This window comes from Pangasianodon hypophthalmus, chromosome 18, assembly GCF_027358585.1.
Source record: "Pangasianodon hypophthalmus isolate fPanHyp1 chromosome 18, fPanHyp1.pri, whole genome shotgun sequence".
Taxonomy (NCBI): domain Eukaryota; kingdom Metazoa; phylum Chordata; class Actinopteri; order Siluriformes; family Pangasiidae; genus Pangasianodon; species Pangasianodon hypophthalmus.
In genome coordinates, this window is record NC_069727.1 from 17,036,997 (window position 1) to 17,062,070 (window position 25,074).

Below are 25,074 nucleotides of genomic sequence, written 5' to 3' on the forward strand. Positions count from 1 at the left end.
GCTAAAAGTACTAGTTAGCCATTTTCTCCCTCGCTCTCTCATGTCCCAGCATGACGGCTCACCTTTGTTAGTCCCGCACACAGTGTGCATAAAACATGAGCTACTTCCTGTAAAAGTTGGTCTGCTTCTAAGACAAGACTTCAAAGTCCAGCTCACACATCTGAGGTCTGTTTTATCCAAGTAGAAAAGGAATGCATAATAGCAAGTGCACTTTAATGATTTATATATAAATTAAATATTATACCAATTTTTACTTTATTATGGGAATACTGGTCTGTTCTCTCCATTACGTTTATCAACAAAGAGTAACATATACATACATACATACATACATACATACATATATCGATACATATATAAAATGTGTATATATGAATGTATATGTTGGTATATAGAATATGATAAGATGTCATTTTTATTTGTCCCCTTACACAGGCATTACATGTCCAGGCCCTTTTCAAATAATTAGCACAGGACAAAAGAACGTTACATGCAATATGTGTTACATAAACGGCTTCATCCACTGCTAAGAGGTTTGTACGCTTGGACAGAAAAAGGGAACTCAGTCCAGCTAGACTTTTCAGAAATGATGCAATTAGCACTAATGTGATTTTTGCCCTAAATCAATTAAACTGTGCCCGTGTCATAGCCAACAAGGCAAGCTGTTCACAGGCACACCTTAGAGGAATGCCTCTCTTCTTTCCCAGCTACACAGCCAGATCTAATTTTGGCCTTAGGACATGCATGTCAGTGATCAGATAAGGACCTAATCAAGACTTCTGCTGCCAACTGAAATATATTCTCGTAGACATACAAGGATCCAAAAAAATAAAGAAAAGTATGGTCATAGCAAGACACACTTTCTGTATAGAATAAATTAGCTACAATCTTATAAATTATCTCTGATAATCTACAGAAAACACTGAAGCACCTCAACACTGCCGCAAAAACTGCAACTATCTGACTGTCACTCAGACATGCACACTCAGCATGGGTATTACGCACGTGTACATACATCTCCCACATCCCCATTTTTGTCACTCAAGTTTTAATTTTACTAATATATAAAAAAAAATCCTGCACGATTTGTCCATAGTTTATTGTTTAATGACGTACAGCCAGGTGTTCATCAGTTTGTCCGAAATGACCATGGATGGCCATTCATGTTGTGTATAGTTTTGTTTACAAAATTATATCTTGTACTCTTAGAAAAAAAGGGTTTTGTCCGTCAGCACAAAGAGTTCTTCAGTTTGTTTCTCTGGGGAACTTTTAAAGTAGTTCATATTTACTATTTATTGAGTCTGCTACATCCTAAAGCAGTGCATTTGTGAATTCCCATAGCACACAAAAGTCCCAATCAAATCAATAGAAACAGAAACTGCAGAAACAGAAGGTTTCCCTTTCAGGTTCAGAGCAGAAACCCTTTATTAACCTAGAAAACATGAGAAGCCCTTTTCTAAGTGTGTGTCTTTTATTTGAAGGCTTAAAAATGTGATATTATTTTGAGCACATTACTCATATGGTTGATTTTTATATCCAGGTCAGCTTACAATTGAGTAGTTGAAGGTTAAGGGCTGTGCTCAAGGACTGGTATTTGAACTCACATCCATTAGGTCCATTAGTAGTCCAAAGATCCACCACCGCACATATTAATTGATATTGACCTAACATGAGCTCATGTTACTGTCTGTGTGGGTTTTCTCCGGGTTCTCCAGTTTCCTCCCACCTCCCAAAAACATGCAAGGTGGCTTGGTTATGCTAAATTATCCCTAGATGTGAAAGTGTGTTCATGTTGGCCCACAATGGATTGGCATCCAATCCAGGGTGTATTTCCACCTCATGCCCAGTGTTCCTCCAGACCCAATGCCACCCAAGTGAATGAATGAATGATACACACACCTTTCTTTTAGTTCCACTCAGTTTAAACTCCTGTTTAGAACCTTAAAAGTTATTTCAAGAATCTATCAGGCAATGTTTAATTTTCAGGCAACCTTAATTGTACTGTTGAACTAGGAGGAGTACCTTCCCCACACACACACAAACACGCACACATACACCCTCACCCTGATGCCACGAACCGAAAATGACTGTAAATGGCCCTGCACTTTCTTCCCAGCTCACTCCGCCTGTGTGCCCCAAAGAGACAGCAGTCCAAGTCTTTGTGATGATCCCATAACCATAAGGAAGAATGTCACATTGAAGTTTGGTTTTCCTGTCATGTGTAATCTACATCATAAGATCTCGTACTGGTCCCACTTCAAATTTTACAAAGTGACCAGACTGTGTCACATGACTTCCCCTCACACACCGGGTCCACAAACAGCACTGAGCGCCTGGAGTGCAAAGGCTTATGGGTAAGCTGTTCGTTTAAAAGGAGCATTTTTTCTGGGCTTAGCCAAATCACTGGCTTGTAACAACAAAATGGATTGCCGCAGTCTGTGCTTTTTACACTAATGTGGAGAGATTTAGTATGGTCAATAAGAATATGAATGTCAAGGCTCAGCACAGGAAGAAGTTGAGATGGATTTCAGCTTTTAGGGCATTTTGGACTAGATTGTTTGAGTAAAGTTTCTAATTTTTATTAGAGTTGACTGCAACATCAGGAAAGCATGACTAGATGCATTCATTTCTTCATGAAAAATACTGCAAACAATATATTTCCACTCATTAGGGTGAAAATCAATATAGCTTATACTATGTAAGTCTGTAATCATGTTTTAAAAGCTTCAATGCAATTATATTAATCGATTTTATTCTAAATATCAAAAAAGATTATATAAGAGGAACAAATTGGACCATAGAATCCATACTGCCCTGTTGTGTGAAGTGCATTGTGGACGTTGATTTGTGGAGAGTGCTAGATGGGAGATCAGTTTGAGCAGAGCTTGGACGTCTGTTTCTAATATCATCTGAATGGATCTCAGTAAAGTCACAAGCCAGCTGAAATTCTGTTGACTATGATTTAAAAAAATACATACAAGACAACATTAGCACAGCTATTTCCCTTATTTAAGTGTCACTTTCAATCCTGATAGTTCCTCTGACCTTTGTTCCCACGTAAAGTAAAATATATGTAACTCTTTGCAAGTGCACACAAAGTGCATTTATGGGCTAAATTTGTGAAGTGCTTTTTTTTTTCCCCTGGACATATAATTGTTACAGCTGTAGTTAAATTGGAGGAAATTAACAAATTAAATAATGCAGTAGCCGTTTAATGAGAACTAAGCAGAAAATTAAATCAACTTTGACCTTACCCGAACTAATAATACACAGTTTAGGTTAGGACAATGGACTGCTTGTGCTGTAGCTTTTCAAGATTGTGATGCATGTGTGTGTGTGTGTGTGCGTGTGTGTGTGTGTGTGTGTGCGTGTGTGTGTGTGTGTCTATGTGTGTGTCCCACTCTGAGGTCATGCTGTTAAGAGTTTTGTAGCCAAGTGTTCAACAAAAGCTTTGGTTATGCTTGTGACACTGCATTTACGGTGAACTTAAATCACAACACACAGACACACACAAGTGATGTGTTTATGCACAGTTCTGTCCTAATGTCCTCCTCTTTCATTTTCAGTCACTTCTTGGGTCTTTCTTTTTCTTTAAACTCTAAACTCTGACCCATTCTCAATGTGCTAATGTGCTTATGTTTTAAAAAACATAAAAACATATAATCAGTTAAATCACTTTTCAAACTGGGTATAATATTTATAGAGTTTTTAAAGACCTATTAATAGTCCAATGTGCTTAAGAAACTGAATGCTGAGTCTTGAAAATTGAAATTGAAATACTAAAAAGATTTATGTTTCAAAAGGGAGCCCCCATTTTCTAAATCAATTAATCAACCGGGACTGAGTTACATTCGAAGGTGTGCTGTGCCTGACCTCCTGTTTTCCTGCTCACATCTGTCACACTGGAAACTTTCTCTGATTTTGGAGTGTATCAGATACAAAACTTTCCTCTCTGTGGGGGAATTTATTATGCAGTGACAGTAGAGAGGAAGATGTCCAAAGACTCAGGCATGGCAGGTATAAAACCTACTGCATGCACTTCCTTTTGCTTTAAATATGCTCAAATGAAATTTATGCAAGTGTCCCATGAATTCTCAAATTTATGTTGAGATGATGTTTGTCGGTTTGTCTCTTTTGTTGTTTTCCCCTTTTTTTCAACTCCATATGCCAGCATCACAAGCACTGAAAGTTCTGAAATGATGTCTCTCTCACTCTTTCACCAGCATGCGTTGATAAGTCAATCAGTTGGAGGAAATCCCACATTCCTGACAGACTATCTCTCTAAAGTTTACTCGGAGCTTTGCTCCTGTGTGAGGCTAACACGGTGTGACACCTCTCTTTTCATCCCTACAGGATGCCCCTCAGACCAAAAGCCAAACTTCAGACACGTTACTCTAGGAGTTACCTGACATGACTCCCAGGTTTGGAAAATTTCTGAAGTTAAGCTAGATCAAGGTTGGATTGTGAGGACGGCCTGTCTGCTAAATCTCGGCCTCATCGCGTGCAATAAGCTTTATCGCTCAGGTTCCAGCAATTGAATTAAGCACTGAGAGTTGGAATTGCATGAATGAGCATGGCTAATTGCACGTGATGCAGTGGGCCATGTCCTGAATTGCGCTCTTTGACATCAGAGCCATTCGCAGGCTTTCCCTGAGCATAGAGGAGGTGAATGACTGATAGTGTCCCCAAGGAGGAAATGCACCATGTACACACACCCATACACAATGTTGTGTATGCATAAATGTACTTTTTATAAGAGCAAGTCCTGAATCCTGATTCATCCATAACGGTCTTGAACAGTACGCACCTCTCGTATTGCAATAGAACTGACGTAATATGACCATCTAAAAACTTTCAGCAGTTGGAACAGGGTAAATGTTACAGTTAGATGCTCTCTGCTTTGTGAGCCTGTCGTTTTCTTTTGTACTGTTTACAGTAAAATGTTTAAATAGAGAATTCTTGCAGATTTGATCAAATATAAAAAGAACACACTTTTTTACTCTATAGCGTTACTCTTGGGGTTCCGTTCCATTAAGAATGATCTTACACACAATAATATTGTCAGCTTGTTTGATGTAATTCTTTTCCAAGTATGTGTCCGAATGACAAACATTATTTTAGCTTCATATTATCATATTGTTTCATTTATGTGGCCTATTGCATTGTTTGTAATTCATGAGTGATTCTGCGACTGAATTACAGATCAGCCAAATGGTTTTACATTAAGTTACTGTTATTAGTACTTCTTAAAACTTTCCTGTAACTTAATAATAATATTTAACATATAACATTTCTATCTTATATAAAGAAATATTTTTAATTTCAAGTTTGTCAGTGGTGACTTTCAAAAAGTAGAAGCAATATAAACGTATATAGTTTCAATTCTTGCATTTTATTTATCATAACCTATGAATGCTTGTCACAATATATCAGGATACAGTCTGTCCGAATGGAAATTAATATATATATATATATATATATATATATATATATATATATATATATATATATATATATATGATCTAAGACAAAATGACTTTTAAAGACCAGGCAGACTTACCTGGCCATGCCAGCTATATTCCAGCATGATGATGAGACAGGTTAACAAATTGTGCCAAACAAGTGACAACCTCGACCTCTTCTCTGGGACCGCAATATTGCTCACAACTTTTCCCTTCCAGCCTGTTGGCAAGTCTGTGTGCATCAGTCAACCATCAGCACTACACACACACTACACACATCCTCGCACACATGCACAGCCTGGTTGAGGTTCTGCACCGCTCAGCTTACGATCTGTTGATAATGAACCTGAACCCATTATTTTGAGTCAATGAATTGAAAGAAATAGGGCGAGGAATGAAAACCGCAGGGCCAATTACTGGCATTCTTTGATGTGTAACTCGCTTTCGCTCACCTCAACTACTCTGCGCCTTTTGTCTTTATCCTCTCTGTTATTCATTAATTATTCTGCTTGGGGTCAGGGGTGAGTTGCCTAATTGTGCAAATGGTCTAACTTTGAGGATAGCTCGGATTCTCCCAGTACTAGCGTTCTCTCTTGCTGTGCTCAGCCACCTTGCGTTATGCCAATTAATCCAACTCTTTGATTTCCCTCCATTTCTCGCTCATGTTCATTCTGCTTATTTTGCTCTTCCTTTATACTTCATAATCTCCCCAGTGGAGAGTAATGCTGGGGGTCCTGAACTGATTGAGGGGGTTGATGTGTATCAGAGAGGAGCTGACATGACGAGCAGTAAAAAGATGTTGGCTGTGTCATTTCTTAGTGTCCCAGAGGACCACGTCAATTGATCAGGTACCAAACTTTAAGAAACAGGAGAATTCTCAAAGAGTTCTCAACTGAGATGTAGAGGTGTGGATGGCCTCGTTTTAATGATGGACAGATGGACGTTATTGATCTTTAAGGGAAATTGAGATACTAGTGACGACAACATACTGATAATATTCTTAGCAGAGGAACAGTAGTACATGACAGCCATAAGGTTATTGGTTAAATTCCTTTCTAGAAGAAGCTCTAGTATTCCTTCTCTTGTAGCTATGATTGAGATATGTCAATCAAGTGGTTCATTCATTCATCTTCAGTAACCACTTTATCCTGGTCTGGTTCAGGGTGGATCTGGAGACTATCCTGGGAAGACAGGGAATGAAGCAGGACTACAATGTAGTTGGGATGCCAGTCTATCACAGGGCATGGAAAGTCATATAATACAGAGATTTTAACATTTGTAGAGAAGATGGAAAAGGTTATGGAGGTTTTTGAGAGCTTAAAATTGAGGGATTTCAAATCCAGTGATTTGAACTCATAACCTTCTGGTCATTAGCAAGTTTAGATAATTGCTTTTTTGTGGGTTTCAAACCTCCCTTTAACCCTTTAACCTCCCAAGACCTAGATTTACATTGCTTCCTCTCATAATTACATACCATTTAGTGTTTGTTTCAATCAATAATGTGTAGTAGTTACTGAATAATATTATTTAAGGTGAATAAATTAATAATAATCAGGGAGTTTAAGGGGTTAAAGGGATTTTGCCAATTACCATAAAAGGTTTTCAGCAGTTTCAAGCCAATCCAGGGATGGTTCTACCTTTATTACTTTGTCATTGCACAAAGAAATCAATGAATAGCATGTATTTAACCTCACTGAAGTGTTACTTAGCAATTGTCCTTTTTCAGTATCTGGCCTTGTTTCTGTCCCTGACACCTTTTTCCCAGGACACACGACTCAGCACCACAGGGCATTTTCACAGTGTGAGCCAGTAATATGTGTGCAATCAGTAACACATCACACTAATCATAGCTGTAAAACCCAATTCCTTCACACTGGGATACTTCCCTTGATATGTGTTGGTGCTTATGTGTGTGTGTGTGTGTGTGTGCTCCAATTACAGACCAGCATATATTCGAATGCAAAGGTTTGTATAGCCTTCAGACAAAATGAACAAGACAAAGAAATTTAATTTATACCAACAACATGTTTAGTGTTGTAGGGTTCACAGATGTTCCTGTGTTATTACAAACGGTCAAAAATGTATGTTAATAATATCAGCAGTGAAAAATCTAAATTGTCTTCTTTTCTGAATGTGATATACAGTAAATATTCACTGTATATCACTTTGTTTTTTGTATTTTGTATTTATGTATTGATTTAAAATTGCTATACAACGGACCCCCCCCATACCCCAGAAACATAAAGGGATGCAAACTTTTGCACTCAACTATAGATAATGGAGATGACCCTATGCTCTATACAGTGAACAGTGGCACCGAAGAGATCAGAATATATGGTAAAGACCATAAGTATATCTAGCAAACGTAGCTGCTGGTTCAGATACAGAGGATCTCTACTGGATACAAACAAAATATTGTCCCAAAAATTATTTTAATGTCATACTATACAACACTACAATGCCACTACCTGTATCTGTATATGTGTAGTGCTCCAAATATCTGTAGAAGTTTTCTTTTCTGGAAACACCCGGGAAAAATCCCAGAGGTACACCCGAGTTATTATTGTTTGTACCTGGCCATGATATTTTCTAACAAATTTCCTTGGTTCCACTTCTCAAATATAAACAAGCTAGTAGCCTAATTTAACCACTGCAACCAGGCAGTTATTTAGGATGAATGAGTGAATGCTCTATGTTCATGTTAAGGAACATGATCTTTCTTTGTCAATCATGCCTGTGTATATTAAAAACCTCACGCTCGTGTGACTGTTTTGTTGCGTCATGTGGGATCTCAGTCCTGATGCACACCTTTAGCCTCAAGCAGATTCCCTGTGAACCTATCTGACAAGCTTTCTATGAAAAAAAAAATAGTTTGCCTTCTGTTTTTTTCTGTATTTGAATGTGTGGAAAATACATTATCTGTTCATTCTAAGTAATGTATATGTATTCAGTTATATGAATGTTAAGGATCCCATAGAACCGATTTCTATTACAATTGTCATTAGATTCCAGCTGAGAGTCTTTATAGGCATAATAACTTTGATAATGGTTGTGGTTTCCACAATCATGGACCCCCTGGCTATGCTTCAAAGACCCTACTTTGAGAACCTGGTGTTAAAGGATGCATGATTTTGCAAAACAGAAGCAAAATCAATAAATAAATGATCTTGTACCCATATGAATGCTTATTTTCTCCAAAGCGGCAATCAAGGAGGCTCCCAGGCTAGGGAATCATCCCTCTCCCTCTCTCATCACAAGCAGGACATGTTATTTGTTAGGCAAAACAGACATATCAGAATGAATCTTTCTGGATAATTATATTCACAAGAACATCCTTCACCCTAAAAGGGCTCTTTTCTGCAAAGAACAGCTGTTTCAGGAACCGTGTCAGAGCACTGCCTGGGCCTAATCGCTGTGGAGAGATGCTAGCTGATGGGGATGGAAAGTCTTTAGTGATGCGTTGAAGCAGGCTTTATTCCTGACTAGACACACACCCTATCACACTGATCAGGGGCCAAAGGTTAAACAGGAGGATGTCACACGGAAAGATACGAAGATGCAAAAGATACAAGAGACACAGTGGGTTTATTTTAAAAGGTTTGTATAAGTATCACCTACATTTTGCAAAATTATTTCTTTGGTTTCTCGATTCTGTATTAGAAACATGTTATGTATATGATCATTAACTGTCAGAACTGTGTCAGAAACACTAAACAAGTATTGGACACATGAGACTGTGTCCAATCCTGTTATACTGCTGTGCTGTAGTTTATCATAGTATGTGTTTATGTGAGAAAGAGAGAGTGGAATCTTCGGCTAGTTTACCCCCTCAGGAACCCTCGGACATAGAGATGCCCTTGTCTCCCTACTAAAAAACTCCACATATTCCATGCATTGAGCCTTTTTCTTTTTTGAATCCTATTAGTGGCTGAACTTGGTTAAACTGAAAAAGACTGCCGACTTCACTCAATTAGAGCTAATAGGATTACGGGGCTGGTATGGGCCGGGAGGTTTAAATAGGCCTGGAATTTTGGCAGACACCTGCTACATGTACTGCATTAATCTCATAAAGGAGAGTATGTAGGCTCATTAGCGGGACCCACCAATGCCAGGGTGGAGAGAGTAGAGCGGGAGCTTGCTGCGGTTACACCAGGGTAAAGCTGCTGATGCTGTGAGGTCCTCTGGGTGCAGGATGTGGTGAAACATCTTACTCCCCATATGGCACAGTGCCAATCACAGTCCATTTTCTTTCTATTAAATAGGTGTTAATCCCCAGCTAGCCACACTTCTGCCTCCCTGCACTCAACCTCAACCTAAAAGCAAGTATTTATGTTTCAGTTGATGTCAGAGCACTGTGCAACAGTCTTACCCTACATTACCACGAGCAAGTGACAAAGTGATAAGCAATTTTTGTTACCTTTTCTATATGCCCAACATGGAGCCATGATTTCAGCAAATGCAAATTTGGTGTGATTTAGTGAAGCACCACATTCAAATGACTGGCTCAAAGGATTTCTCAGGCCAATCCTATGACGTATGTGGTCCAACAATTCTTCAGTTCCCCACACACAACTTTAGAATCTGCAATTAGTTCCCATTTACACACAAAAAATGGAAGAAAAACTTACAACCATTGTTTCTTCATGTCCTGTTATATACGGCCTTTCGTTAAATATGTATCAAAACCTGAGAAAAATAAAGCTTGGAAGGAAATAGCAGAGATTATTGGTGCTTCTGGTGAGTGTACGTAGATAGTACAGTTAGCTTGCTTTGCTAATCTGGCAATAAAGCTTTTACAAAGCCTAACATGTAAAGTAACATGTAAATCAAACAGCCAATTGGTGCGTTATTCAGTTTGTGTTTAACTCGTTATTTTTGAAGATATACATAGCTACTACTGTTTGACAGGGACAACAGTCACAAAACCCCAACAAGAGATAAACTACAACTAAAATGAGCAACTTGTCGCTTGCAAGTGTGAACGAAGGGTGAGGCACTGTTTTTTTTTTAATGTATTCATTTCATCTAGATGTTTAGTTTAGCAAAAAGTTTTCTGTTTACTGCTTTTACACTGCGTTTTATTTGATATTTAGAAACTTTTCATTTAATTGTTTTTAAAAGCATTTTTTGCTCTACAGAATTTCTTTACATATACAGTACATATACTTATAAACTCTTATGATATTCTGTAGTCTATAGATTTGTACTCTTGGGATCTTTACATGCCAAACTATCTCTATATGAAGCACGGTGAAATAATAAAGGTCAGTGTTGTGTTAGTTTCATTCAGCTGACAGTCACTTGTTGGTGGTCCTTCTCTTTATCATCTGACTCTTTCCTGACACACATCTGTGTCCAGCACTTCAGAATGAGCTTCTCTGTCTTCTCTGGACATGGTGCTAACCTCCTATGGCCATATGATAGGATTATTTGAAGTTTTGTCTTAAATTCCTCCTTGTTTTGGCTCAGCTGTGGAAAGACAGGGTGATGCAGGGCAGGTCAGGCCCTGATCCACAGTGCACACAGTACTTAAGTACAGAGCGCATAAAGGGACTCAGCCTTAATCCTATTAGAGGGAAGTAACCCTCATAGATCAAAGTTTGAGACAACAAGCACTAAACAGTAGGGTATTGCCACACTAATAAAGCAACAGGAACATCCCAATCTGTCATGTCCTTCAGTCATCTTGTCGAAATACTTGGTGAAACACTCAAATCTAGGTGGTGTCTGATAAAAGATGTAGAAGCTTATTTGAACCAACACTACAATATATGTCACACTGTTGAGAAACTCTGATTTCCGCATGAATATGTGGCCTTTTCTCATAATCAGTTTCACTAATATCGCATTTCCTCTTTCTGTTTGCTCTTGTTAATTTATGTATATTTTGAAGGTGGATTTTAATTTGCAGGTTATTTTTCTACATTTGTGTATTGTTCATTCCTTTCATATTTGTCACATTCAGTTTGATCTCTCTCCAACCGACCCTGTCATAGAAACACAACAGGACTCATTTACATTTGTACTTTTCTCTTCCTGGTACTGGAAGATTTTTTAAAATTACCACCAATCCCTGTGGGTGTATGACTTCATATCCCATCACCATAATGCTAATATAACTGTGTTTCCCCACTGTGTTGGGATCTTTAGTGCATGATGATTGGTTTCGATGTGCATTTACACTACTGTACAAGAGTAGGAGTCTTGTGTGTCAGTGCTTTGTAATGGTTTCTGGGTTCGCTGTAACTGTTTGTCTTATTAACTTCAACAGAGATAAAAACGAGAGGTTGATGAGGTGGATATAACGTAAGTGATAACAGGAACTAAAGTGTCTCGCAGATGTTAAATGTAATTGTAAGCAGTTTAAAAGCGTGTCTCATTCATTCATAAATTAAAAATTGCCATTGTTGGCAAACTGCTGTGGTATAAGAGGAATAACACACTTCAGGACATGCTGTTAGAGGAAAATATTCAACTCTGGGGTGGTAAATGGGATCACACCACCCTGTCATGGATTATTTTCCCACAAAAGCACATCCCCAAATGGTTTATTCCTTATTTGTTCTGCTCTCCTAACCAGCAGCTCAGTATGCCACAGCATGACATGGCTAGTCACAGTTGGCCCTTTGCCAGGAGGGATGGGTGGTCTCCAATCACAGCTCAACCCGAGTGTCTCAGGCAGCCAGGAGACAGTCCTCCTCCTCCTCCTGCTCCCCCTGATGAAGTTCTGTGCCCCTTTTCCTTCCCCCCTCCACTACACATCCTTCCACCTGCCCCGACCCAACATCAGCCTCACAGCAGGTCCCACTTGTACATACATGGCTATGGATCTGTCTTTGTCTGTTTCCATGTGTCTGTGTGCACACACTTGTGCGCACAACTGCCTCAGGGGATACGCTCTTCTTGAAAGCCAAGTTTCTCTTCCTAGATTCCTAGGTTGTGCTGCGCTCTCATCCGCATGTACACACAAACACACACACACACACACACACACTCGTTCTCTCTCTCATACGGACTTTAAACATGAAAGGCTTCCTGTGGAACAGACCAAACTCAGGCCTACTTTGATGTGTCCAAGTCAACCCACCTCAACACCTCTCTCTCTCTCCCCTTCGACCAACAAAACTGACTGCTGCTTTTTTCCTCTTTCTCAGAAGAATATAGCTCTTTTTTCTCTGTTTGAAAATTTAGAAGGAAAAACTGCAAGGGGAAGTTGGATATTTTTTCTTGTCTTCACTTCTATCTCAGGTGGCAGTAAAAAAAAAAAAAAAAACACCATGTTCATTTGCTCTAGATCTACATGTGCACTATAGTTGGAAATGCCCACACACATACACATAATAACCAAACAGCATGATTACACTGACCCAATCTGTCAGTGCTTAGCAGGGACTTATAGCTGAAACAATGCTGCCACAAAATCCTCTGAGTAAGAATTCCTGAAAAATGTCTCCTGCAACACAAAGAGCCATTTGGGTGGTTTCTGCATCAGTTTGCAGATATCTGCAATAATCTGTAATCACATTACGGGCTTAAATACCAGAGTAGCAGGCAAGAGAAAAGGTTCAGCTTTCACATTCTCTCACTTGTGCCTATGTGAAAGGTCACAAATATACCCACACGCATCCATTTTCACATTTCTGAAACTGCTGCCCACCCTTAAGTATGTATAACTTTTAATGCCAGTAAATATGCCATTTATGAGAATGTGAAGTTACTTAACAATAAACTTGTTTCTTGACAATCTAGATATAAATATGAAGAGATAATTCCAGTACATGTGTAGCATCATTCATTTGTCTTTGTATATTTTTCATGAATCTACTATTATTCATTCATTTATTTAGGGGAAGACATACATTGCAAATGTAAAAAAAAAAAAAAATTATTTTTATCTATCTGGAAAAATTATTTGGAAACATTAAATGAGCACTGTAATAGTATAAAATGGATTTTCCAGAGAGGAAGTAGCTAGAGGAAGTGTAAGACTTAAAAGTTTTTAAACTGAAATCTGTCGGTCATGCTTACACAGACCCTTGGCTCCCCCGAAGTAAAGATGGTTTCTTTCCCTCGCTTACATGCACAATCTTTATTTCACACTTTTACTCACTCACAAACTCACTTTCACACACACTTGCAACCATACTTTCACACTTTCGCACACACTCGCAACCGTATTTGACAAGTGCATATCCCTCACTTGAAATTATGCACTCATTTTCTCATTTACTCATCATTTCTCTTCTCTGCTCATTTTCTTTACCTTTATTACCATAACCATGTATAGAATTAATATCTGTATTTAATGCTGCGCTTACATAAGCACCTTCTTATTCCAGTATTCATAACCTGACGGAAAAAATCTTCCATCAATTTTACATTAATTATATTAGAACATAGTGCTTTCTCAGAAGCTGATTGTAGTTCTGGTATGTCAGAGTTACATGACAGTCATAATGTGACATCACTTGCCAAGCAAGGCCACTCCTGTAACTGGAAAAAACTGCACAATGGTGAACTCTGCAGTATCTTCCGAACTTGACACTTGGAAACATCTACATAAAAACCTGCTGTTTAACGCTGTCATACAGTGATTTTTTTTAACTGTGACAATCATGAAAGTGTTATAACAGAGTTATAGTAAAGTCCTTTTACTGCTTTTTCATAGATAAGATGTTAATATCATAATAAAAAGATCAGTTACACAAAAAAACTTGTAATTTTACTATTTATAAGATTTTTTTAAGGAATGTCTGTCATGGCGCTGTAATGAAAGTTATAACAACAGTGTTATTAGTCTCATAATTTTACTATTTATAAGATTTTTATGAATACTAATGTCAAGACACTGCAATGAACTATTTATAATATCACTTATAAAAATCGCAAAATTTAATAAGTACTAATGTCAAAACACCAAAATAAAAGGTATAACAGTTACAAAATTCTCCTATAATTACTGTTTATAAGATTTGTATGAATACTGATGCCAGGACACTGCAGTGATAATAACAGTGATAAAAATTCCATTGCATGTTAGTGTTTATTTTAATGTAAATTATCCAGAAAATTCAACAAAAATCTGTCACTTGACTCAGATGTTAATGCTGATATCCGCATTGATGGAAGCAGTCTTTATACCTGTTAGAATAAGCTCTTATATATAGTTATGTAAGTTTATGCCAGCTGTTATGAAGGGTTTGTACAGGAGTTATGTTATATGATCTCTGAATACTAGCTTTAAGGAAACTGATGCCAAATTAAGTTTGGATTTTGTGTGTTTGGCTGAATATATCTAACAGCAGGAACATGAAGGCCATACCTTCCAGTTGGAGTAGGACGGGCTCCAGGATGGAGGTTGGGCACGGTGGTAGGTGCCTTGCTGGGAGGTGGAGGGGTAGCTATAGGACGAGTACCATGGGCCAGAATCCCACTGCTCATTTACACCACTCCTCATAAGAGAAACAGGCACACTGGAGTGGCCCTGGAACATTCTGGAAGTCTGGTTTTCTGAAAAATGAAAAAACGAAGACCAAAATGTTGTGAGCTTCTAAGTAAACTCATGCAGGAATTAGTCCTACTTGGAAAAGAGTGACTTGCACATGACTGAACTTGGATACATGTCTGTAAATCCAAAACTGATTAAATTAAATTGCACAGTTGCTGTGAATTGTCTGTTGAGGAGAAGTATCCATTCATCATTTAAATCTCAGATTTGATTAGAAATGTGTATTTATTTTGCTTTTATTTGAGTTTGTTGCAAAGTAAATAAGAGACAGCATGCTACGAATAAACTCTCTTTTTAGACTGTCACACAAAATCACTTGATATGTAAACCCAATCAGAGGATAATTTTAGCACCAGGCTAACACTCAGACTTACTCCCTGTCCTGTGTTACCTCCTATTTAATAATTTCAGCCTTTCAGCTCAGAGTGACTGGGAAGTTTACTTAGTGGGAAAAAAAGTATGCATGACATTCAGTAATTCTGTAATATGTAATATTTAGTCTGAGAACTGTGCTAGCGTTGTGCCCCAGGACTAGGATCCCACGGGATTCCAGTAGACCCTGATGGGAGCAGACAATTTTTACTTCCTTGTGGACTTGCAGATATAAAGCTTGCAGGAAAACATAAGGACATGTTCATTAACATAAGAGCATGTTCACAAGGCACTGTGTGATGCATTTACTGCTTTCATTCATTTATCATCAGTAACTACTTTATTATGTTCAGGGTCACTATGGTTTAAATTATTTATTTGTTTAGAATTTGACCATCTAAGTTTATCAGAAAATATGGCTGGCAATAATAATAATAATAATAATAGTAATAATAATAATAATAATAACCACCACATCTGTGGGAGTGTGAAGGATTTCACGAGCTTTCAGCAGGAGCAGATAGGATTGGTCATGAGTGTCTTGAAGCAGGCAGAATTGGTCAAAGATATCTGTGGGCGCTTATGGGATTGGTCAAACTTTCTACAGGAGTTAGTGGGATTGGTAAAGAGTGTCAGGGAGAGTGGATGGGATTGGTCGAGTGTCTGCAGGAGCATATAGTATTAGTCAAGAGAGTCAGAGAGAGCAGGTGAGATTGGACAAGAGTGTCTGCAGAACAGGCAGGATTGGTCAAGAGTGTCTGCAGGAGCATGCAGGATTGGTCAAGAGTGTCTGTGAGAGTAGGTGGGATTGGTCAAGAGTGTATGTGAGAAAAGGCAGGATTGGTCAAGAGTGTCTGCAGGAGCACACAGGATTGGTCAAGAGCTTTTGGGGAACAGGCGGGATTGGTCAAGAGTGTCTACAGGAGCACACAGCATTGGTCAAGTGCTTCTGGGGAACAGGAGGGATTGGTCAACAGTGTGTGCAGAAGCATACAGGATTGGTCAAGAGTGTCTGCTAGAGCAGGAGGATTGGTTAAGAGTCTCTGCGAGAGCAGATGGGATTTTTTAAGAGTGTCTGCAGGAGCAAACAGGATTGGTCAAACTTTCTGCGAGAGTCAGAGGGCAGGAGTGGGCTGGAATGGGATTTAAAAACAGTGCCATGCACACCTCTAGTTGGTTTCGTACCCTTTTCTGTGCCAGTCAGTTCAACACTGATAACTGCAGTATCTTGTCAGGATGTACAGTATTTCACTGCCAGAAAATGGTAGAGTATGATGGCATTCCAGGCCTCTTTATGTGAGAGTTGTGTGACTGGCACTACGTGGCCTTGCCTCATAATTGGCTTAACCGTAATGTGTCTTTATAGCATTTGTATGATCCAGGTCACTTGTCCAAAATGGGGAAGGGCTAACGAATATAAGAGGGACAATGGAGAGACATAGAAAACCTAGGCGATTAGACAGCATGCCAGAGCTCTCTTCTAATGGAAAAGCCAGACCACAGTGAACCAGAACATCACACCCTATCCAAATCCCACTGGTCTTGATAACTGAATGTGTGAGGTAATGCAATGGTCTTGCCATAACTCACAGACTGTTTTATGATCTGCTAATTATACAGTACTTGTTTGAACAACAGATGCTATATTCGGGTTCATGTAGCGTCCGTCCTTTCGTATATGGACGTATAACCATTTACAGACAAGCAATTCTGTTGATATGGAGCTCTGTAACTCTGAGCTGCAGCTGCCCTTTCTTCATCATTATAATGTCTCTCTATTATAAGAGCAATATGATAGCGAGACAGTTTCATCCAATCTGAGGAGCTAAACCTTGGGCTCCAGTGCTCGCAGAAAGATCAGAGAGGAGTAAAGAGAGAGGAAAGAGCTCCTTAATAGGCTGACAAGAAGCTGTCCAAAGATGAGGGACGTTCACATCTGCCTCTACCTCATGCATGAGATAATTGGCAGTTTCGCACATTCCTCACCTTGCTTCATCAGTGCAATCACTGTTAAGTTTTGTCTTGTCCATCCTCTCTTTTTTTTTCTCTGTCGCCAGCATTGCTGATTGCCGGTGTATAATTGCTGATTCTAGACTCTGGTCAAATTTGATGATGGCTTGGAGGAGTCCTTCTACATTCCTGCGAACAGTGTCTGCTTTAGCCAGTGCTGTTTGAGACAATTGTCCCTGTCTGCACTTGACTTGAGCCAGTGTTGGCCACTATTTCTGTGGAAGCTTTTTTATAAACCAGAGGCGCTGTATTCCTCATAAACAATGGAGGCATTTTGTATGAGTAATCAACTGACAAGGCCTCTCTCTTGACAAGATAACAACACTAAACATAGATTTTGTCACTACCACCTATTCTCTCTTATTCAGCACTTGTTGGCTGATGCAGAGGTCAAAAATTTAAGCTATTTACAATGAGATGAAACTGTGAAAGCTTATATTTGGACTTCATTTTAACAAAAGGCTTGTGCAAGTGCAAAAAAAAACCCTTTCCCTTCATTGTGTGAGAACAGTGTGCTTGACAATGTATTCCACTATATTTTTTTATGCTTAGTAACAGTTTTTGTGTACTCATAATTGTTATGGACATTCCATCACTTAGTGATCTTAGAGTCAAGCAGGGGCCAAAATGAGGAAATTTGTGCCTAGTAATGATTTACTGTGAGCAGTAAACCTCTCCAGATGCCTGAAAAACCTGCCTAGAGGTAATTGATTGTATAAAGGAAACAATGACGTGAGCAATAGCCTCAGGATGCTTTGAGTACCAGCAGTGTAACACACATCACAAGGCTGTAGCACGCAGGCTGGCTGTGTGTGTGTGTGTGTGCGGGTGTGTGTGCGTGTGTGCATGTGTGGTTAACACTGGAGTTAGAACAGAGACGCAGAGTGTTTTTGTGTGTGTGTGTGTGTGTGAGAGAGAGAGAGAGAGAGAGAGGGAGAGAGTGTGGTCTCTCAGGATGAGTTATAGTCTGATGAGCTCTTCTTTCCCCAAGGGCCTCATTAAAAGGCTTTCGTCAGGAACAGCTCTGTGTGATGCCGCAGTCCTTCCCCACCGGCCTTTCAGCTTAGCTCTTTCCTCTCATCAGGCCTGGCCAAAACACACCACACTCATGTCCTCACACTCATTCTCTCTGCTTCGCTCTGGCTCTCACCTGTCTGTCAGGCACTCACAGTGCTTTGTTGTAGACCTTTTAAATAGAAGCACTCATTTATTTGCTCTTTTCACCAGTACTTCTTTGCTTTTTACCCCTCAGAGCTCTGAACAGAGCTGCACTGGCTGCTTTTGTCTGACCCTTCAGTCATCGAGCCAAAGGAATACACATCGAGGTCTTGTTTTTATAAGTAACCAGGTGTAACCATAGATGCTGGTTTATTATTTGATTCCCATGTAAGTAACATGTTACTTGTTAATGTCATCTGATTAATCTTGCTGGCAGTCTGACCGCCTCCTTACAAAGCAACAGCTAGTTCAAAATGCAGCAATCCACCTGTTGACCAGGAAAGAAAAATCAGAGCACATTAACACAGATTTATTCAAGCTGCACTGGCTTCCTGTTAATCGAAGTTTTGAACGGTTTAACTCTGAAATATATTGTTGATCTCCTGAACCAGTATAGCCGACTCTGAGCATTTTACTCAGCTGAGGCAAGTCTACTGTTAATCCAGAGAGTCACTTACGGCTCAGCAGGTGGAAGATGTTTTTCTTAAAACGTGCCTGAACTCCAGTATAACGTTCCAGAGAACAGTATGAAAGCCAGCTTGTTAACTAGATTAAATCCAGTTTAAAAACTTTTATATTGTTAATTATACTTTTATTTATTCACAGTAATTTTCATATATTTAATGTCATTTTTATGAGTGACTGCTCATCATCATTATCATAATATTAATATTAATATTCTTAGTAGTGTTGTTCTTGTTCAAATTAATTAATTATTAATTAAAATATTTAGTTGTAGAAAGTAATCAGATATTACCTTTAATGTTATACTTCCCAGAGAGTGAATATTGATTTCCTCAAAGAAAATCCCAAAGGTAATGTCAGGTTTATCATAAACTTGCCCAGAAACTTGCCCACAGTTGTTTCTTACATTTCTCACGCTATTCAACAGCAATATTTATGTTCCTATGATGTAATTATAAAATCATGACAAATGAATGAATTCATCATCTTCTACTCATCGTGTGTCTGTTGGATTAAGCAATATTTTTAAGAAACCTAAAAGACACAATTAGGCTGAATCCCAGATGCCTTCCTGTTCACTCACTGCAGTACACACCCAGTCGAAGATTTAAGATTCAGTTGAAGTGACTCCAATATATGCCTGTTGGAAATTGTTAACTATTTGCATTTTGGTTTGATTTAGTTACAAAATTATTTTTAAAAAGTTATAAAATTAATAAACACTTTTAATTCTGTAGAAAGTATGCCAGAAGTGACATACAGTATCATTCAGACCCTGAGTCCTACATCAGTTGTCATTTAGCCAGATTGTTTCGCAAGTACACGTTGGTTACACAAACAAAAGTAAAATACGGCCTGTTTTTTGTTTTTATATATATATATATATATATATATATATATATATATATATATATATGCAAATATTATTTCCGACAGTAAAATTTCCGACACAGTCCCGAAAGCCCAGGTGAATGTACACACTTAGTGATTTGTACTGTTATATAATCTGATTCTTTTCTGATTTGCATTTTGTATCTGCAATCATCCTCCTGCTGTGTGGTTTATTCAGCTAATCGGGAATACTGATAGATTGCACATCAGAAAGATACTATATTGCTACAACATGATAGCAGATAGAAAAAGCTTTAAAACTATCAAAACCAACTATCAAAAAAGGTGAAAGTACTGTTCATTATTATTATTATTATTATTATTATTATTATTATTATTATATTTACAGAAGAACCACTCAGGGAATTATTGGTTTTATTCTTTTTGGTGATGCTGCCCATGTTGCAACCAGTGTTGAAAAAGCTCAGGATTGTTGACAGGCTCATTTAGATGGGCATGGATATAGCGGTGTGTGTGTGTGTGTGTGTGTGTGTGTGTGTGTGAGTCAGGCCAGTGCCCCTCTTGAGCCCATCTCATCGGCAGAAAATAGGACAGAGCATGGCCACTTTCCTGCTGCTGAGAGCGGCGAATAGCAAACAGACAATCCTTTCAGTGTCATTTCTGATTGGTCAAGGGTGAGCGGCGCCTCACCTTGTGCTGAACCCTGTCGCTGCCACTGATTGGACGAAGTGAACCGAACCTCACTTGTGGCTGAACTCTGTGTGTGGCAAGGCGGCCCAGAGAGCGGGACACGTCCACTGAGCCACTCTTAAGCCATCACTCGGGGATGGAGCGCATGAAGAGCTCCTTCATCAGCACGTCACTGGGATAGCACTCCACACAAGTACACCAATACGCCAGAGCCGGCCACTGTCAATGAGGCAATTCACACATCCCTCCCTGTTATTAAGCAATAGGAAGTCTGAGTGCAATTGCCAAGATTTCCAGCCCATGCCCTTTGTGAACTTAGCTGGGCTGGATGAAGTGCATGTTCTCTGACTTAATGCTGGCCTTGTAGAAGTTTAAGTGCTGTACCTCATCCTACCACAAGAGGTCACCGAATTCTAAACACTTATTTTAATCGGTGTTCTGCTTCTCAGACGTTACTGTGAGGTCTGTTGTCTGGATTATAATGATCTTAAATGACTACTATCCCCTGAGTGACAAAGCCAGAGCACAGAAACTCTGGCAGTAAAGTCTGCTTTAACTCATCAGCTTATTACCAAACACTTTAAGATCTGATTCAGTTGTGTTGAGCAAGATGCCAGCAATGTAGGGTGCCATCATAGCAGTGAGAAGAAGTGTTCTGTATTTTAGTGTGACATTTCGGTAGGAAAGGGAGGATTTGAGGAAATTCTGCAATGACACAGCCAACAAAGTCTGAATCAATGCCGATTTTCAGTAATGCCACACAGCCCCACATGCAACACGTGGTTCACGTCCTCCTACACAAACTACAGCAAGCACACTTCTCCACCAGTGCACGCAACTCGTGCTTCAGCTCTCCACTCAACCCTTCTGTACTGCACACTACACCGCAGACACCAGTAACACCAAGCTGCTGTGTGTGTCCAGTATTCGCGATCTAAAAATCTCCCTGTCAGTATATACCTCATTCTCCTCCAATATGACTACTACAAATGATTAATAATAATAATAATAATAATAATAATAATAATAGGAAAGGGATAAAAAAGAGGAAAGGCAGTAAAACCTACTTGCCTGCTTGACTGATTTTCTTTTCCTGGTAAAAATGCAGGCTGCTGCATTCTGAATGCACTGAAGCTTTAGTTTAAAGAGGCAGCACGTCAACCAGCCAGCAACACTTTACAATAGTGCCATGTACGGTTAGCATATTCCTTATTTGGCTGTTTCTCAGATGATCATTTTTACTTACATTTACTAACAAAGCTATACCAGTGTCAAAGTTTCCACCAGGCATTGAGCATGGTCAAGGGGAAGGAAGTCTAGAATGTTTTTGTATGCTGTAGCATTACAGTTTCCCTTCACTGGAACTAAGAGGCCCAAATCTGTTCCAGCATGACAATGCCCCTGTGCACAAAGCGAGCTCCATGAAGACATGGTGTGTGAAGGTTGGAGTGGAAGAACTCGAGTGTCCTGCACAGAGCCCTGACCTCAACCCCACTGAACACCTTTGGGATGAACTGGAACACCGACTGCACCCCAGACCTCCTCACCAAACATCAGCGCCTGATCTCACTAATGCTCTTGTAGCTGAATGATCACAAATCCCCACAGCCACGCTCCAACATCTAATGGAAAGCTTCCCAGAAGAGTGGAGCTTATTATAACAGCAAAGGGGGAATAAATCTGGAATGAGATGTTCAACAAGCATGGGTCTGATCATCAGGTGTCCACATACTTTTGACCATATAGTGTATATAATATATATTTGTCCTACTATTATTATAAGTGTAACCCTCTTTGTAATCATAGTAGGACAACTATACACTGTATACACTATATGGCCAAAAGTTGGGAGCTTTAGAAGGTGGGAGAGCCAACAATGCTAACAATATGAAAACTGTAATTTTTTGTGTAACTGTGATTAAGATAAATTTCAGATACATTTTTCTGTCCTAAGGGTTTAATTTACCTAACTATAATAACTACAATTTAAAACTAGCTTCTGCTGCTTTTCCGGTAATGGTACATGATACAGGAAAGCCGTTAGACTAGCAATGTGTACACATTTTTTACCAATCAAATACAGCATTTTGCAATTGCCTTGACTAAAGGGAAAATATTTTTGAAATGAAAACATTTCTCTATAAAGCAGTGAAAACATGCATTATATCACCATTGGTATTATGATTATTTTTCTACTATTTATAATTTCATCAAATGATTTCCCATAACTCAGCTCCGTTTGGTGTTCACATAAAGCAGGGCTCAGCTCATATTCTGGTTGCTGACTGCTGCCTCTGATAAAATGTTCAGCATCATCTATAAACTGAAGAGTGATCATCTTTTGCATCCACAGAGCATCTTTAAATGGTTCACTCCCTCCTTATATCATTCCTACTTATTTCCATAGCATCGTTCCCCCTGATTTTCTAATTTGTTTATATTGCAAATGAATATGGTGTATTTGTTAGTCAGTCTCTGCTCCTCACGTGGCTGTGGTTTCCAACAGAACTCAGCAGCTTTCCAACTCGATTCGCATGGCAAGAAAACATTTGTTCACTTTGCTATAACTTCTGCTTTTATTAAATGTTTATTTTAACTCTGTGACTTGGTTTCCTTTGAGTTGCGTATCTTAACCCAAGTGCCCAGTGCTGTCCATTATATCACTATCACTCTGTAATTTTATATTCACGTTCTATATCCAGACTGTTTGGGGTTGGGATTTTGTTGTTGGTGAATTTTTTTTTTTTTTTTGCAAAGTCATGACCAACATGTGCATGTGATTGTAACACTTATTTATGCACTCAGCCTAAATGCCACACAGTTCCAATATTTGCACACCTCCACAAGCAGTGACCTCCTAACAGACCTCCACAGATGCAAAACCACATGATTAGCACGATGGGTTTCCTAAACATATGGTTTTCAAGCCAAATATCGGATGACACTTAAAAGGGGAAGCATCCTTTATTGGAAACTTTTCTTTGCTGTGTCATTCTGTGGTTCCACACACACACAAAAACAATCTCAGGACCAGAAATGCATTGGGCTTTCACTCAACAATATAGAGTATTAAATCCTCAGGTGTCATTATTTACAGTTATTATAAATGCAAAGACACAATAAATGTGTCTTACAGTTTAATGTTGTATATTATATTATAGCTTTTAAAATGGATAAAGTGTTTATACACTTAACAATACATGTAAAACATTAGGTTCCATTAACTAACTTTATTTACTGTATTAGAGAAAATGAACTTCAGCATTAATACACAGTAAGTAATATTGACAAAGAAAGTAAATACATATTAATTGAAGTTTGTTTAACTCTTAAATACACCTGTATTGACTGTATAATCAATCCATGACTAAAAATACATCCACAGAAATAACTATAGTTAACTTAATAACTTACTGTGAACCTTCTTCCCCAATATAAATGGAAATATCGGAGCTTGCATTTCAGCCTCATTTCTGAATTTTTCCAATTAACAACCACAAACGTGTTAATTAACATGTTTTGTGAGTTTGATTTTACTCATGGGGTGAACATTAATGCATAATGCAGGTTAATTTGTTCATTTTTTTATACAAGTATTAGTTACTTTGTTAATGTTACATACTAATATTAATTCTGAAGCTGAAATAATGTCAGTTGAAGGAACCTTCATATAGTGTTACCATAAAATATTATTCAAAAATTCAATTTATATCATCTCATCTATCTAATATTATCTATATTAAAACACACAAATATACAGTAGGCTGATGTGACAGTGACATTACTTAATATTTTATTGTGTTTGTGGATGTCATGAAAATAAATTTTTTTTTTCCTTGGTATTAATATTTATTCCTATTTTCTCTTTCTTTATTTATACTAAATTTGCTACCGAAGTGTTTTATAATCCTTCTGAGAGATAAAATGTAATTAGTTATTTAAATGCTCATGCTGAATAATTTTTTATGTGTTATGAATAGGACATAGGAATAGTAATTGGATATGGTTATTACATCAGTCATTTTTAGTTATGTCGCTGTCACGTTATCAGGACTGCATGCCTAATATTACATTACATTCAAGAATCAAATTATTCAAAATATACAAATGACTTGTATTATTCAGACCCATTTTACAAGCAAAGTTAGCTCATGTATAGGTTTATAATGTCCTGAAATGGATGATTCAGTTATTCTACTTAAATGGGAAACTTGATGTTCACAATAATAAATAAATCGTTTGATTGAATAGCAGTCACATAGCACTGTCCAGTTCCTTGACCTGTGTTGCATAACCAGCTGATAATAATGGTGATGGATTTGGCTGTGATATCCTGGTGTTGCTAAAGTCGAGAGGAAATTCGTGATGCAGTTCCTCTGTAGTTTGCCTGATTTGAGTGATGAAAATGTTCTTACCTGTTCGTGACTGTAGGTCTGAACAACAGAGTCTTCTCCTTTCAGTGAGACACTGGCCTTTCCAGATGTTTTAGTATTAGCC

General features: G+C 38.5%; 1 protein-coding gene across 2 annotated transcripts in view; it reads right to left on the reverse strand.

Moving 5' to 3' along the window:
• The window catches only part of tfec (transcription factor EC), a 38,124-nt gene extending 13,050 nt beyond the window's left edge, over window positions 1-25,074 (reverse strand). For both annotated transcript variants that reach the window (XM_053241927.1, XM_053241928.1), the window contains exons 1-2: window positions 24,993-25,074; window positions 14,785-14,972 (exon numbers count right to left, since the gene is read on the reverse strand). In XM_053241927.1, coding sequence (XP_053097902.1) covers window positions 14,785-14,955 — 171 coding nt within the window. In that variant the 5' untranslated portion in view covers window positions 14,956-14,972; window positions 24,993-25,074. The remainder of the gene's footprint in view (window positions 1-14,784; window positions 14,973-24,992) is intronic.